This window comes from Nerophis lumbriciformis, linkage group LG17, assembly GCF_033978685.3.
Source record: "Nerophis lumbriciformis linkage group LG17, RoL_Nlum_v2.1, whole genome shotgun sequence".
In the NCBI taxonomy this organism is placed as follows: Eukaryota; Metazoa; Chordata; class Actinopteri; order Syngnathiformes; family Syngnathidae; genus Nerophis; species Nerophis lumbriciformis.
Genome location: NC_084564.2, coordinates 14,286,614 through 14,299,930, shown reverse-complemented (window position 1 = coordinate 14,299,930; position 13,317 = coordinate 14,286,614). Strand labels below are relative to the sequence as shown.

General features: G+C 38.7%; 1 protein-coding gene across 2 annotated transcripts in view; it reads left to right on the top strand.

Annotated features, from left to right (window-relative positions):
• Positions 1-13,317, top strand: part of LOC133614533 (cell adhesion molecule DSCAM-like) — a 299,360-nt gene that overhangs the window by 205,059 nt on the left and 80,984 nt on the right. For both annotated transcript variants that reach the window (XM_072914993.1, XM_072914992.1), the window contains exons 10-11: positions 8,048-8,326; positions 13,129-13,248. In XM_072914993.1, coding sequence (XP_072771094.1) covers positions 8,048-8,326; positions 13,129-13,248 — 399 coding nt within the window. The remainder of the gene's footprint in view (positions 1-8,047; positions 8,327-13,128; positions 13,249-13,317) is intronic.

The window sequence follows — 13,317 nt, the reverse complement described above, 5'->3', positions numbered from 1 at the left end:
AGTTGCAGCCCTAAAAAAAAAAAATATGTATATATATATATATATATATATTTTGTTTGTTTATTTTTATTTTTAATTTTTTTAATTCTATTTGTTTATTTAATAACATTTTTTGGTTGAGGGAAAATTCAGACTAGTGATGTCACTGTCAAAGCATGGAAATATGGCACTGCCTTATGGTATGTTTACATTGAAAAAAAAAAAATATATATATATATAATTTATAATAGTCAGTATTTCTGAATAATTCCCACGAACAGAGTAATATTTGTGTAAATGTAAACTATTCTGAACCAGATCTTCCGCTATCCTGGTCGCTGCCGTTGTGTCCTTGGGCAAGACACTTTACCCACCTGCTCCCAGTGCCACCCACACTGCTTTAAATGTAACTTAGATATTGGGTTTCACTATGTAAAAGCGCTTTGAGTCACTAGAGAAAAGCGCTATATAAATATAATTCAATTCAATTATTTTGAATAAGGGCCTTGTTGCCACGATTTGCTGTATTTGTTCTATAGTTAATAATGTTGATTGTACATGTAATCAACATTAGAGGTGCCCTTTATTTACCTCTGATACAATACCGATACTGGAGCATCGAGTATTAGCCGCTACCGATATTGATCCAATACGATATTAGCACAAATCATAGTACTGTAGCGGTTGCTTTAAGGACATAAATCACCACAACTGTTTACTTGACTTTGTCATCATTATTCACTGTCATTGTTTGATTGTGCACATAACAATGTTGTTCTTGGTTAGCATTCATATATGCAGTTAAGAGTGAGTAATTCGGAGCGGCCCCTTTAAGTGACCGTCAGGAGATTTACCCAAAGTTGGGGGTTTGTTGTGACCGACCTTTTAAGTCGCTTTATGGTAGGAGTCATTCATTCTCGTCTTTGATGAATAAACGGCGCACACGTTTTTGTGTGTCAAAAGATACTTCAAGTTGTCTTGCGTTCGCGTTACAAGTGCAACAGTACCTACTTTTTGTTATTTTACAGTGTGGAATGTCAGAAAAGGTTTGATCAAGTGAAATGAGTCAAACAGAGAACAATGGTAGGTATGAAAAACATTAACCGATTCATTATTAACCATCTGGAATGGACGTCTGCTGTCTTTAAGTTGAAGTGGAGTGGTAATAGTTTTTTGTGCCGACACCTAGTCGTTCATTAAGTTAAGCTCATTATTCGGCAAATTGAATGATGCGGACACGTATTTTACTAGATACTCTGTCTCTGTAATTTGAAACTATACCGTATTTTTCGGAGTATAAGTCGCACCGGCCAAAAATGCATAATAAAGAAGGAAAAAAACATATATAAGTCGCACTGGAGTATAAGTCGCATTTTTGGGGGAAATTTATTTGATAAAACCCAACACCAAGAATAGACATTTGAAAGGCAATTTAAAATAAATAAAGAATAGTGAACAACAGGCTGAATAAGTGTACGTTATATGAGGCATAAATAACCAACTGAGAACGTGCCTGGTATGTTAACGTAACATATTATGGTAAGAGTCATTCAAATAACTATAACATATAGAACATGCTATATGTTTACCAAATAATCTGTCACTCCTAATCGCTAAATCCCATGAAATCTTATACGTCTAGTCTCTTACGTGAATTAGCTAAATAATATTATTGATATTTTACGGTAATGTGTTAATAATTTCACACATAAGTTGCACCCCCGGCCAAACTATGAAAAAAACTGCGACTTATAGTCCGAAAAATACGGTAATTATTTGATACTTGTTTTTTTTTTTAGATTGCAATTTTGCTTAAGTTCACATATTACGTATGTCTAGCTTGTCTGCTATGTTGTGCTTAGCTGTTGTGTAGCTTCTAGCTCCTAATAGCCCATGTTTACTTTTTATAAATGATTTCGGAGCAAAATCCACTATCAGTATCGCATCGGGACACCCCTAATCAGAGGTAGATAAGACAATGGATGCTGACCACTTACGGTGCTTCAAACGAAACCACTGCCACCTTGTGGAGTTGATTAAAAAAAACAGCACAATGTTGTTTTTACCCTTTAAGTCTTGATTTTGAAATCATGGCAGCTTGCCTCAAATGTGCTATTCTTGTCATTGTTGATTGATGCAGGAGCCGCCCACATAGGAATGTGGGACAAATTAATTGTGGCTTCATAATTACTGTAATCATTTCAAATAATCAACCCACAGTACAGGCAGCAACTTTGAGGGAGAAACAAGATATTGCAACCATAGAATTGTAACTATTTTTTATTTTATGATACTGAAATTTATGGGGTGTCCTAGCATACACGTAATACTGATAAACTTAATGTTGATTGATGGCCAATTAGTTGCTAAGTCCTGCAAAAATATTTTGTTTGATGGCTGACAAGTTTTTCAAGCAATCTTGGTTACGATAGCAGTAGTTGTGACCACGAGATGCGTAGACAGGAGACAAATTGCAGGTAAGAAGAGTCTTTAATTCTCAAAACCACAAAAGAATAGTGCAGCTGGGAAGTGCACTGGAAGAATAAGGAAGGCATAACAAATCCATAAACAACATACAAAAATGGATCCAGCCTGGACTAAGGCGTGAGGCTGACTTATAAAGCCCTCTGATTAGTGATCAGAAGCAAATGAGTTTCCTGATCAGTACAGGTGAGACAAAGGATGCTCTGGAGCAGAGATAAAATCACTGCAGGATGACACACACAAGAAAACAGAAAATAAGAGCGCAAAACAGGAAATAAACACAGAACATAAGAAAACCAATATGCAAAGACTGACCTGAGGTTTATTTGTTTATTTAAAAAGGATCCCCATTAGCGGATGCCATGTCAGTCAGCTAGTCTTACTGAGGTCCACACAAAACATTACATACTACGAAACTGTTTAAACACATTGCAAAATGCATGAACAAAATAAAACTACAAGATTGTATTACAAACCCCGTTTCCATATGATTTGGGAAATTGTGTTAGATGTAAATATAAACGGAATACAATGATTTGATCATCCTTTTCAACCCATATTCAGTTGAATATGCTACAAAGACAACATATTTGATGTTCAAACTGATAAACATTTTATTTTGTTGCAAATAATCATTAACTTTAGAATTTGAAGCCAGCAACACGTGACAAAGAAGTTGGGAAAGGTGGCAATAAATACTGATAAAGTTGAGGAATGCTCATCAAACACTTATTTGGAACATCCCACAGGTGAACAGGCAAATTGGGAACAGGTGGGTGCCATGATTGGGTATAAAAGTAGATTCCATGAAATGCTCAGTCATTCACAAACAAGGATGGGGCGAGGATCACTACTTTGTCAACAAATGCGTGAGCAAATTGTTGAACAGTTTAAGAAAAATCTTTCTCAACCATCTATTGCAAGGAATTTAGGGATTTCACCATCTACGGTCCGTAATACCATCAAAGGGTTCAGAGAATCTGGAGAAATCACTGCACGTAAGCAGCTAAGCCCGGGACCTTCGATCCCTCAGGCTGTACTGCATCAACAAGCGACATCAGTCTGTAAAGGATATCACCACATGGGCTCAGGAACACTTCAGAAACCCACTGTCAGTAACTACAGTTGGTCGCTACATCTGTAAGTGCAAGTTAAAACTCTCTTATGCAAGGCGAAAACCGTTTATCAACAACACCCAGAAACGCTGTCGGCTTCGCTGGGCCTGAGCTCATCTAAGATGGACTGATACAAATTGTAAAGTGTTCTGTGGTCTGACGAGTCCCCATTTCAAATTGTTTTTGGAAACTGTGGAACGTTGTGTCCTCCGGACCAAAGAGGAAAAGAACCATCCGAATTGTTATAGGCGCAAAGTTGAAAAGCCAGCATCTGTGATGGTATGGGCGTGTATTAGTGCCCAAGACATGGGTAACTTACACATCTGTGAAGGCGCCATTAATGCTGAAAGGTACATACAGGTTTTAGAGCAACATATGTTGCCATTCAAGCAACGTTACCATGGACGCCCCTGCTTATTTCAGCAAGACAATGCCAAGCCACGTGTTACATCAACGTGGCTTCATAGTAAAAGAGTGCGGGTACTAGACTGGCCTGCCTGTAGTCCAGACCTGTCTCCCATTGAAAATGTGTGGCGCATTATGAAGCCTAAAATAAAGTCAAAGTTAAAAGTCCCAATGATTGTCACACACACTAGGTGTGGTGAAATTTGTCCTCTGCATTTGACCCATCCCCTTGTTCACCCCCTGGGAGGTGAGGGGAGCAGTGGGCAGCAGCGGTGCTGCGCCCGGGAATCATTTTTGGTGATTCAACCCCCAATTCCAACCCTTGATGCTGAGTGCCAAGCAGGGAGGTAATGGGTCCCATTTTTATAGTCTTTGGTATGACTCGGCCGGGGTTTGAACTCACAACCTACCGATCTCAGGGCGGACACTCTAACCACTAGGCCACTGAGTAGGTAAAATACCACAACGGGGACCCCCAGACTGTTGAACAACTTAAGCTGTACATCAAGCAAGAATGGGAAAGAATTCCACCTGAGAAGCTTAAAAAATGTGTTTCCTCAGTTCCCAAACGTTTACTCAATGTTGTTAAAAGGAAAGGCCATGTAACACAGTGGTGAACATGCCCTTTCCCAACTACTTGGGCACGTGTTGCAGCCATGAAATTCTAAGTTAATTATTATTTGCAAAAAAATAAATAAAGTTTATGAGTTTGAACATCAAATATCTTGTCTTTGTAGTCCGTTCAATTGAATATGGGTTGAAAACGATTTGCAAATCATTGTATTCCGTTTATATTTACATCTAACACAATTTCCCAACTCATATGGAAACGGGGTTTGTACATGAGCTCACCTTATAGGTCATCATTATCAAAATATGTTAAGAAAAAAAGGATTCAAATGCATCAATCAACGTGAAAAATCAACACTGGTAGGAAATAATTAAATTAACATAGTTTAAGGTTATTCCATCAGCTATGGTCATTTCCATTCCAGTAAATACTGTTGCACTTTTTTCTTAAACTTAACGAATATCGAGTGGTAAATGATTACAATAAGCAATGGCTCTATAAATTGAGTTTGTCTTTAAACGAGGTATGACAACGTGACCGTGAACATATTGTAATGATGTGCATCAGTACAACATTTAGCAGGTGACAGGTCATGACAATCCTGCTCAAATTGTACACACTTTAAACTGCTAAAGGTTTGTACCCATATCTGTGGCGATTCGGATGAACACCCCGGAGAGCGCATTGAGCAGTGTGAGAAATGTCAAGTCAATTCGACCTCATGGGGTCCAACTTTTGGTTTTAATAACAGCGCCACCATGTGGTGTATTCGTCATAAAAATAACAGCACGGGCAACACAGTTTGGGGTGCATGTTTTGACACGTTTACACCCTTTTGTGTGCAGTGTTTCGGGAGTAGAATTAATTTGATGGGTAGTTTGCTGTAAAGTTAAGTCTTTTTATTTCGACAAAAACATGTTTGGAAATTATGATGATATACTATGTTTGTTGCAATATTGGATACTATTAAAGTTTAAAAGGTAGGCAATTTCAAGGTGCCGTTTTGTCATTTTTTCTCCCATTTTTCATGAGTTGAACTCAAATATCTAAAACTTTTACTCCATCCATCCATCCATTTTCTACCGCTTGTCCCTTTCGGGGTCTTGGGGGGTGCTGGAGCCTATCTCAGCTGCATTCGGGCGGAAGGCGGGGTGCACCCTGGACAAGTCGCCACCTCATTCACACTCACATTCCCACACTAGGGCCAATTTAGTGTTGCCAATCAACCTATCCCCAGGTGCATGTCTTTGGAGGTGGGAGGAAGCCGGAGTACCCAGAGGGAACCCACGCAGTCATGGGGAGAACATGCAAACTCCACACAGAAAGATCCCGAGCCCGAGATTGAACTCGGGACCTTCGTATTGTGTGGCACATGCACTAACCCAGGGGTCGGCAACCCGCGGCTCTAGAGCCGCATGCGGCTCTTTAGCGCCGCCCTAGTGGCTCTCTGGAGCTTTTTCAAAAATGTATGAAAAATGGAAAAAGTTGAGGGGAAAAAAATATATATTTTGTTTTAATATGGTTTCTGTAGGAGGACAAACATGACACAAACTTCCCTAATTGTTATAAAGCACACTGTTTATATTAAACATGCTTCACTAATTAGAGTATTTGGCGAGCGCCGTTTTGTCCTACTAATTTTGGCAGTCCTTGAACTCACCTTAGTTTGTTTACATGTATATCGTTCTGCGACTTTCTAGGACGTGTTTTATGCCACTTCTTTTTCTGTCTCATGTTGTCCACCAAACTTTTAACGTTGTGCATGAATGCACAAAGGTGAGTTTTGTTGATGTTATTGACTTGTGTGGAGTGCTAATCAGACATATTTGGTCACTGCATGACTGCGAGCTAATCGATGCTAACATGCTATTTAGGCTAGCTATATGTACATATTGCATAATTGTGCCTCATTTGTAGCTATATTTGAGGTCATTTAGTTTCCTTTAAGTCATATGAATTCAATTTATATCTCATCACACACTATCTGTATGTAATATGGCTTTTAATTTTTTGCGGCTCCAGACAGATTTGTTTTTGTATTTTTGGTCCAATATGGCTCTTTCAACATTTTAGGTTGCCGACCCCTGCACTAACCCCTTTTTCCACCGTGCTGCCCTAAAACTTTTACTGTATACACAAAATACCTATTCCTCTTAAATATTGTTCACAAATCTGTCTAAATCTTATTTGCCAAGATAATCCATCCTACCTCACAGGTGTGGCATATCAAGATTCTGATTAAACAGCGTTATTATTGCACATGTGTGCCTTAGGCTGACCATAATAAATGCGTAGGTAAGACATTCACCAATATAAAATCAAATCCATGACAAATTGTATGTAAAAAGTGCAAAAAACCTGAGCAAGATTTTTAGTGCGTACATTCTGCACAATTTGAGCACAAATAAATAATTACCGTATTTTTCGGACTATAAGTCGCTCCGGGGTATAAGTCGCACCGGCCGAAAATGCATAATAAAGAAGTAAAAAAATATATATAAGTCGCATTTTTGGGGGAAATTTATTTGATAAAACCCAACACCAAGAATAGACATTTGAAAGGCAATTTAAAATAAATAAAAAATAGTGAACAACAGGCTGAATAAGTGTACGTTATATCAGTGGTCCCCAACCTTTTTGTAGCTGCGGAACGCTTGAAATCTTGTCCCACGGACCGGCGGGGGGGTTATTTTATTTTTAAATTTTTTATTTTTTCATAAAGAAATACAATCATGTGTGCTTACGGACTGTATCCCTGCAGACTGTATTGATCTATATTGATATATAATGTATATATTGGGTTTTTTATGTTGATTTGATTAAAATAAATACATTTAAAAAATATATATATTTCTTGTGCAGCCCGGTGGTTGGGGACCACTGCATTATATGACACATAAATAACCAACAGAGAACGTGCCTGGTATGTAAACGTAACATATTATGGTAAGAGTCATTCAAATAACTATAACATATAGAACATGCTATACGTTTACCAAACAATCTGTCACTCCTAATTGCTAAATCCCATGAAATCTTATACGTCTAGTCTCTTACGTTAAAGAGGTAAATAATATTATTTGATATTTTACGGTAATGTGTTAATAATTTCACACATAAGTCGCTCCTGAGTATAAGTCGCACCCCCGGCCAAACTATGAAAAAAACTGCGACTTATAGTCCGAAAAATACGGTAATAGACAATTTTGGCGATGTTTGATAGTTAATCCTACTGTAGTGTTGTGCAGATGAAGTTCGGAATTACAGTGTTCATGAAAACAAAGATTTAGTTTACACAAACACTTGGTCATGTGAAAAAAATGCATCTTTCATTTTTGCATCCAAAAACACATTTTTCAGGAATGACAAGACATTACCATTCACATCTCCAAGCATTACAGTCAGAAAACTCCTTCATGTAAATCAGGCTTTGAAAGAAAAGTGTCCTTTTATTGTTGAGATGATCTTACAGTCTTGTTCTCTTCATCCGCAGTCCCTCCCTACATTCAGCCCTTCGAGTTCCAGCGATTCACCATCGGTCAGCGTGTCTTCATCCCCTGCGTGGTCATGTCGGGCGACCGGCCGCTGGACATCACCTGGCAGAAAGACGGACGGCCCATCCCGGTCAGCCTGGGCGTGACGGTGGATAACATCGACTTCACCAGCTCACTGAGAATTTCCAACCTGACGCCCGACCACAACGGCAACTACACGTGCATTGCTCGCAATGAGGCGGCTGCTGTGGAGCACCAGAGTCAGCTGATAGTGAGAGGTGAGGCCGCCATTACAGGCTCTTTTATACAAACCCCGTTTCCATATGAGTTGAGAAATTGTGTTAGATGTAAATATATACAGAACACAATGATTTTCAAATCCTTTTCAACCCATATTCAATTGAATATGCTACAAAGACAACATATTTGATGTTCAAACTCATAAACTTTATTTTTTTTTTGCAAATAATAATTCACTTAGAATTTCATGGCTGCAACACGTGCCAAAGTAGTTGGGAAAGGGCATGTTCACCACTGTGTTACATGGCCTTTCCTTTTAACAACACTCAGTAAACGTTTGGGAACTGAGGAGACACATTTTTTAAGCTTCTCAGGTGGAATTCTTTCCCATTCTTGCTTGATGTACAGCTTAAGTTGTTCAACAGTCCGGGGGTCTCCGTTGTGGTATTTTAGGCTTCATAATGCGCCACACATTTTCAATGGGAGACAAGTCTGGACTACAGGCAGGCCAGTCTAGTACCCGCACTCTTTTACTATGAAGCCACGTTGATGTAACACGTGGCTTGGCATTGTCTTGCTGAAATAAGCAGGGGCGTCCATGGTAACGTTGCTTGGATGGCAACTTATGTTGCTCCAAAACCTGTATTTACCTTTCAGCATTAATGGCGCCTTCACAGATGTGTAAGTTACCCATGTCTTGGGCACTAATACACCCCCATACCATCACAGATGCTGGCTTTTCAACTTTGCGCCTATAATAATCCGGATGGTTCTTTTCCTCTTTGGTCCGGAGGACACGACGTCCACAGTTTCCAAAAACAATTTGAAATGTGGACTCATCAGACCACAGAACACTTTTCCACTTTGTATCAGTCCATCTTAGATGAGCTCAGGCCCAGCAAAGCCGACGGCATTTCTGGGTGTTGTTCATAAACGGTTTTCGCCTTGCATAGGAGAGTTTTAATTTGCACTTACAGATGTAGCGACCAACTGTAGTTACTGACAGTGGGTTTCTGAAGTGTTCCTGAGCCCATGTGGTGATATCCTTTGTCACTTGTTGATGCAATACAGCCTGAGGGATCGAAGGTCACGGGCTTAGCTGCTTACGTGCAGTGATTTCTCCAGATTCTCTGAACCCTTTGATGATATTACGGACCGTAGATGGTGAAATCCCTAAATTCCTTGCAATAGCTGGTTGAGAAAGGTTTTTCTTAAACTGTTCAACAATTTGCTCACACATTTGTTGACAAAGTGGTGACCCTCGCCCCATCCTTGTTTGTGAATGACTGAGCATTTCATGGATTCTACTTTTATACCCAATCATGGCACCCACCTGTTCCCAATTTGCCTGTTCACCTGTGGGATGTTCCAAATAAGTGTTTGATGAGCATTCCTCAACTTTATCAGTATTTATTGCCACCTTTCCCAACTTCTTTGCCACGTGTTGCTGGCATCAAATTCTAAAGTTAATGATTATTTGCAAAAAAAAAAATGTTTATTAGTTTGAACATCAAATATGTTGTCTTTGTAGCATATTCAACTGAATATGGGTTGAAAATGATTTGCAAATCATTGTATTCCATTTATATTTACATCTAACACAATTTCCCAACTCATATGGAAATGGGGTTTGTATTTAATACAGTGCCTGATATATGTAGTATAAAGCACTGTACTAACTCGATTTGACTTGACTATATTCCCTATTCCATCGGCACAACCCGATACCACCAGGTACTTGTGTTGTCCCGATACCAATTATTTTGATACTTTTCAGTACTTTTCGGTACTTTTCTAAATAAAGGGGACCACAAAAAATTGCAATATGAGCTTTATTTTAACAAAAAATGTTACGGTAGATAAAACATATGTTTCTTATTGCAAGTTTGTCCTTAAATAAAATAGTCAACATACAAGACAACTTGTCTTTTAGTAGTAAACAAACAAAGCCTCCTAATTAGTCTGCTGACGTATGCAGTAACATATTGTGTCATTTTCCATTCTATTATTTTGTCAAACATATTAAGGACAAGTGGTAGAAAATTAATTTTTAATCTTCTTGTTCATTTGTGGGTTGCGGCCCGGTACTTTTCAGGGGCGGTATAGTACCGAAAATTATTCATTAGAATCACGGTACTGTACTAATACCGGTATACCGTACAACCCTACCAGGTACTATGAGGTTTTTAGTACCTGGTAAACTGGCATTTCATGCATGTCTACTCCACATTCTCAACTTTGCTTTATTATGGCTGCTAAATTCGAATTCAACCAAATTCTGTCGGTACTACCGGGCACCGATTCACGTAAAATCAAACAATACTATATTTCGACACCCTCGCTGCACGTAACATCACAACCGGTTGCAAACTCGGCACGGGCTCAAGTACTTGGTGGACTGTAAAAAATGACCGTGAAAACTACAGCAAGCAATTGTTAAATAGCAACAGTAAAATAGTTTATTAGAGTAATAAATGTAGTGGATTCCTGCAAACTAAGAAACAGTAGATAACTTAAATTACTTTGGTTATAATTCATAGAAAACACATGACTTTACTGTCAAAATTATGATAAATTGTACAATGCATTTGCAAATACTGTTTTGTCACAAGCATTCAAATACTCTAAAATTTACTATTTATTATTCTTTCTAAATCAGGGGTGTCAAACTCATCTTGGATCGGGGGCCACATGGAGAAAAATCTACTCCCAAGTAAAATCACGGCACGATAACTTAAAAGTAAAGACAACTTCAGATTGTTTAAAAATAGAACGAGCACATCCTGAAATTGTACGAATCTTAATGTTGTTGGTTTTTTTTTTACACTTACATGTTGCGGTTAATAGTATTCTATCTTTATTTGTTGTTATTTCTATTTTCTGAATAAATTATGTGATAATGTCTGTTCCACCCATCCATCCATTTTCTACCACTTTTCCTTGTAATTTTCAATCTATCAAGATAAAAAAATGATATCAAAATTAAATTACAGGATGTTATTCATGTAGTTTGATCATTTTCCTCAACTGATGTACTAACATCATGTGGTTTAGTTTGTACATATGTAGCGTCATCTACAAAGATACAAAGAATTGCTATTGCGACATCCAGTGGACACATTTGGAACAGCAGTTTCTTTCATTCAAGAATTTCAGTTTAATTTTTTTACTTAGCAAACTCATCCCCCGGGCCAGATAAAACCTGTCCGTTTGACACCCCTGGTCTAAATTAAAGATTTTGCAGATTGTACATTTAAATTTACAGCATAACTTAATTGTTTTAGGGCTTTGTGTTAAAGCATTAGCCGAGTTAACTTTTGGCCAACATGTATTCTTGTATTTTTGTGGCAAGTGGTTTCAGACATTCAAGGGTTATGTCTATGTGCTTCATTGCACACTGCATCGAAATGAAACATGCTTTGTGTTTAAGTGTGTTGCAACTGGTTGAAAGCAGCTATTTACCAGATATGTAACATTTAAGGCTAATTTTTAATAGCTCACTTGAAGGAACATGTCGCGAAAGGCCGTGTTGTGAGTTGTCCAGTGAAAGGTTGTACAAATGTGTTGTAGTTAAAATCCTCATGTACAGCTCACATTTATTGGAAACACAGGCATTTTGCAAATATTAGGGTCTTTTTTAAGCAAATTTTAAATATGCAAGCAAGTAATCACCTGTGATTAATCATGATTAATCTACATTCCAAAATGTCTTTAACCTGGTTATAAAAAAAGAATCATTTGACAACCCTAATTATAAACACTTTGTAGGGCTCAATGAAAGACAAGACCGGCACATTCAATGTAAAGTTAAAATTAAAGTCCCAACGGTAGTCACACACACACTAGGTGTTCACCCCCTGGGAGGTGAGGGGAGCAGTGAGCAGCAGTGGTCAGGAACCATTTGGTGATTTAACCCCCAATTCAAACCCTTGATGCTGAGTACCAAGCAGGGAGGCAATGGGTCCCATTTTTTATAGTCTTTGGTATGACTCGGCCGGGGTTTGAACTCACGACCTTCCAGTCTCAGGGCGGACACTCTAACCACAAGGCCACTGAGCATGGAAGGTCAAAGACTACTTCCTGACTATGGTAACACACCAACGACAAACTGAAATGAATGCATACTTGCAAATGATAACCAGAAGGATAAGAAAACAAGATATATAATTGGACAGCACAGTTATCATTATCAGCACACTGTTAAATGGTAAATAATAAAATATTATCAAATAATTAAAATACATTTCTACTCACACAAAAGTACAAAACATGTGTACCATAGCGTATCAGTATTGGCAGATTTTTTTGTATTTTTTTTTTTTGATTGAGCCCTTTGAATCCTGCCTAGCAACAAGTGACCTCACAAATGTATGAAGTTAGCACAAACAAGAATAGTTACAATTCTGTTGATCATGACTTTAAATGATTAAAAAAAGGGAAAGGAGATATGACGTTGTCTACCTCCGCAGTCCTGTGACCATCTTTTTAATTTATTTTAATTTAGTGTCCGCCCTGAGATCGGTAGGTCGTGAGTTCAAACCCCGGCCGAGTCATACCAAAGACTGTAGAAATGGGACCCATTACCTCCCTGCTTGGCACTCAGCATCAAGGGTTTGAATTGGGGGTTAAATCACAAAAATGATTCCTGAGCGCGGCCAACGCTGCTGCTCACTGCTCCCCTCACCTCCCAGGGGGAGGAAAAGGAGATGGGTCAAATGCAGAGGATAATCTCACCACACCTAGTGTATGTGACAATCATCGGTACTTTATTTCAATGGAAATGTGCACAAGCTGATGAAAAACAAGGCTTATCTATCCAAACTGTTTTGTGCTTGCCCAGTTCCTCCTCAGTTTGTGGTCCAGCCCGAAGACCAAGATGGGATATACGGGAAAACGGTCACTCTCAACTGCTCTGCTGAAGGATACCCACCACCCACCATCGTATGGGAGCACTCCAAAGGTACACAACCTGATGTCTGTTCTCACCTCGCATGACGCCAAACACAGATGAGGCATTGTTTGGGATTGT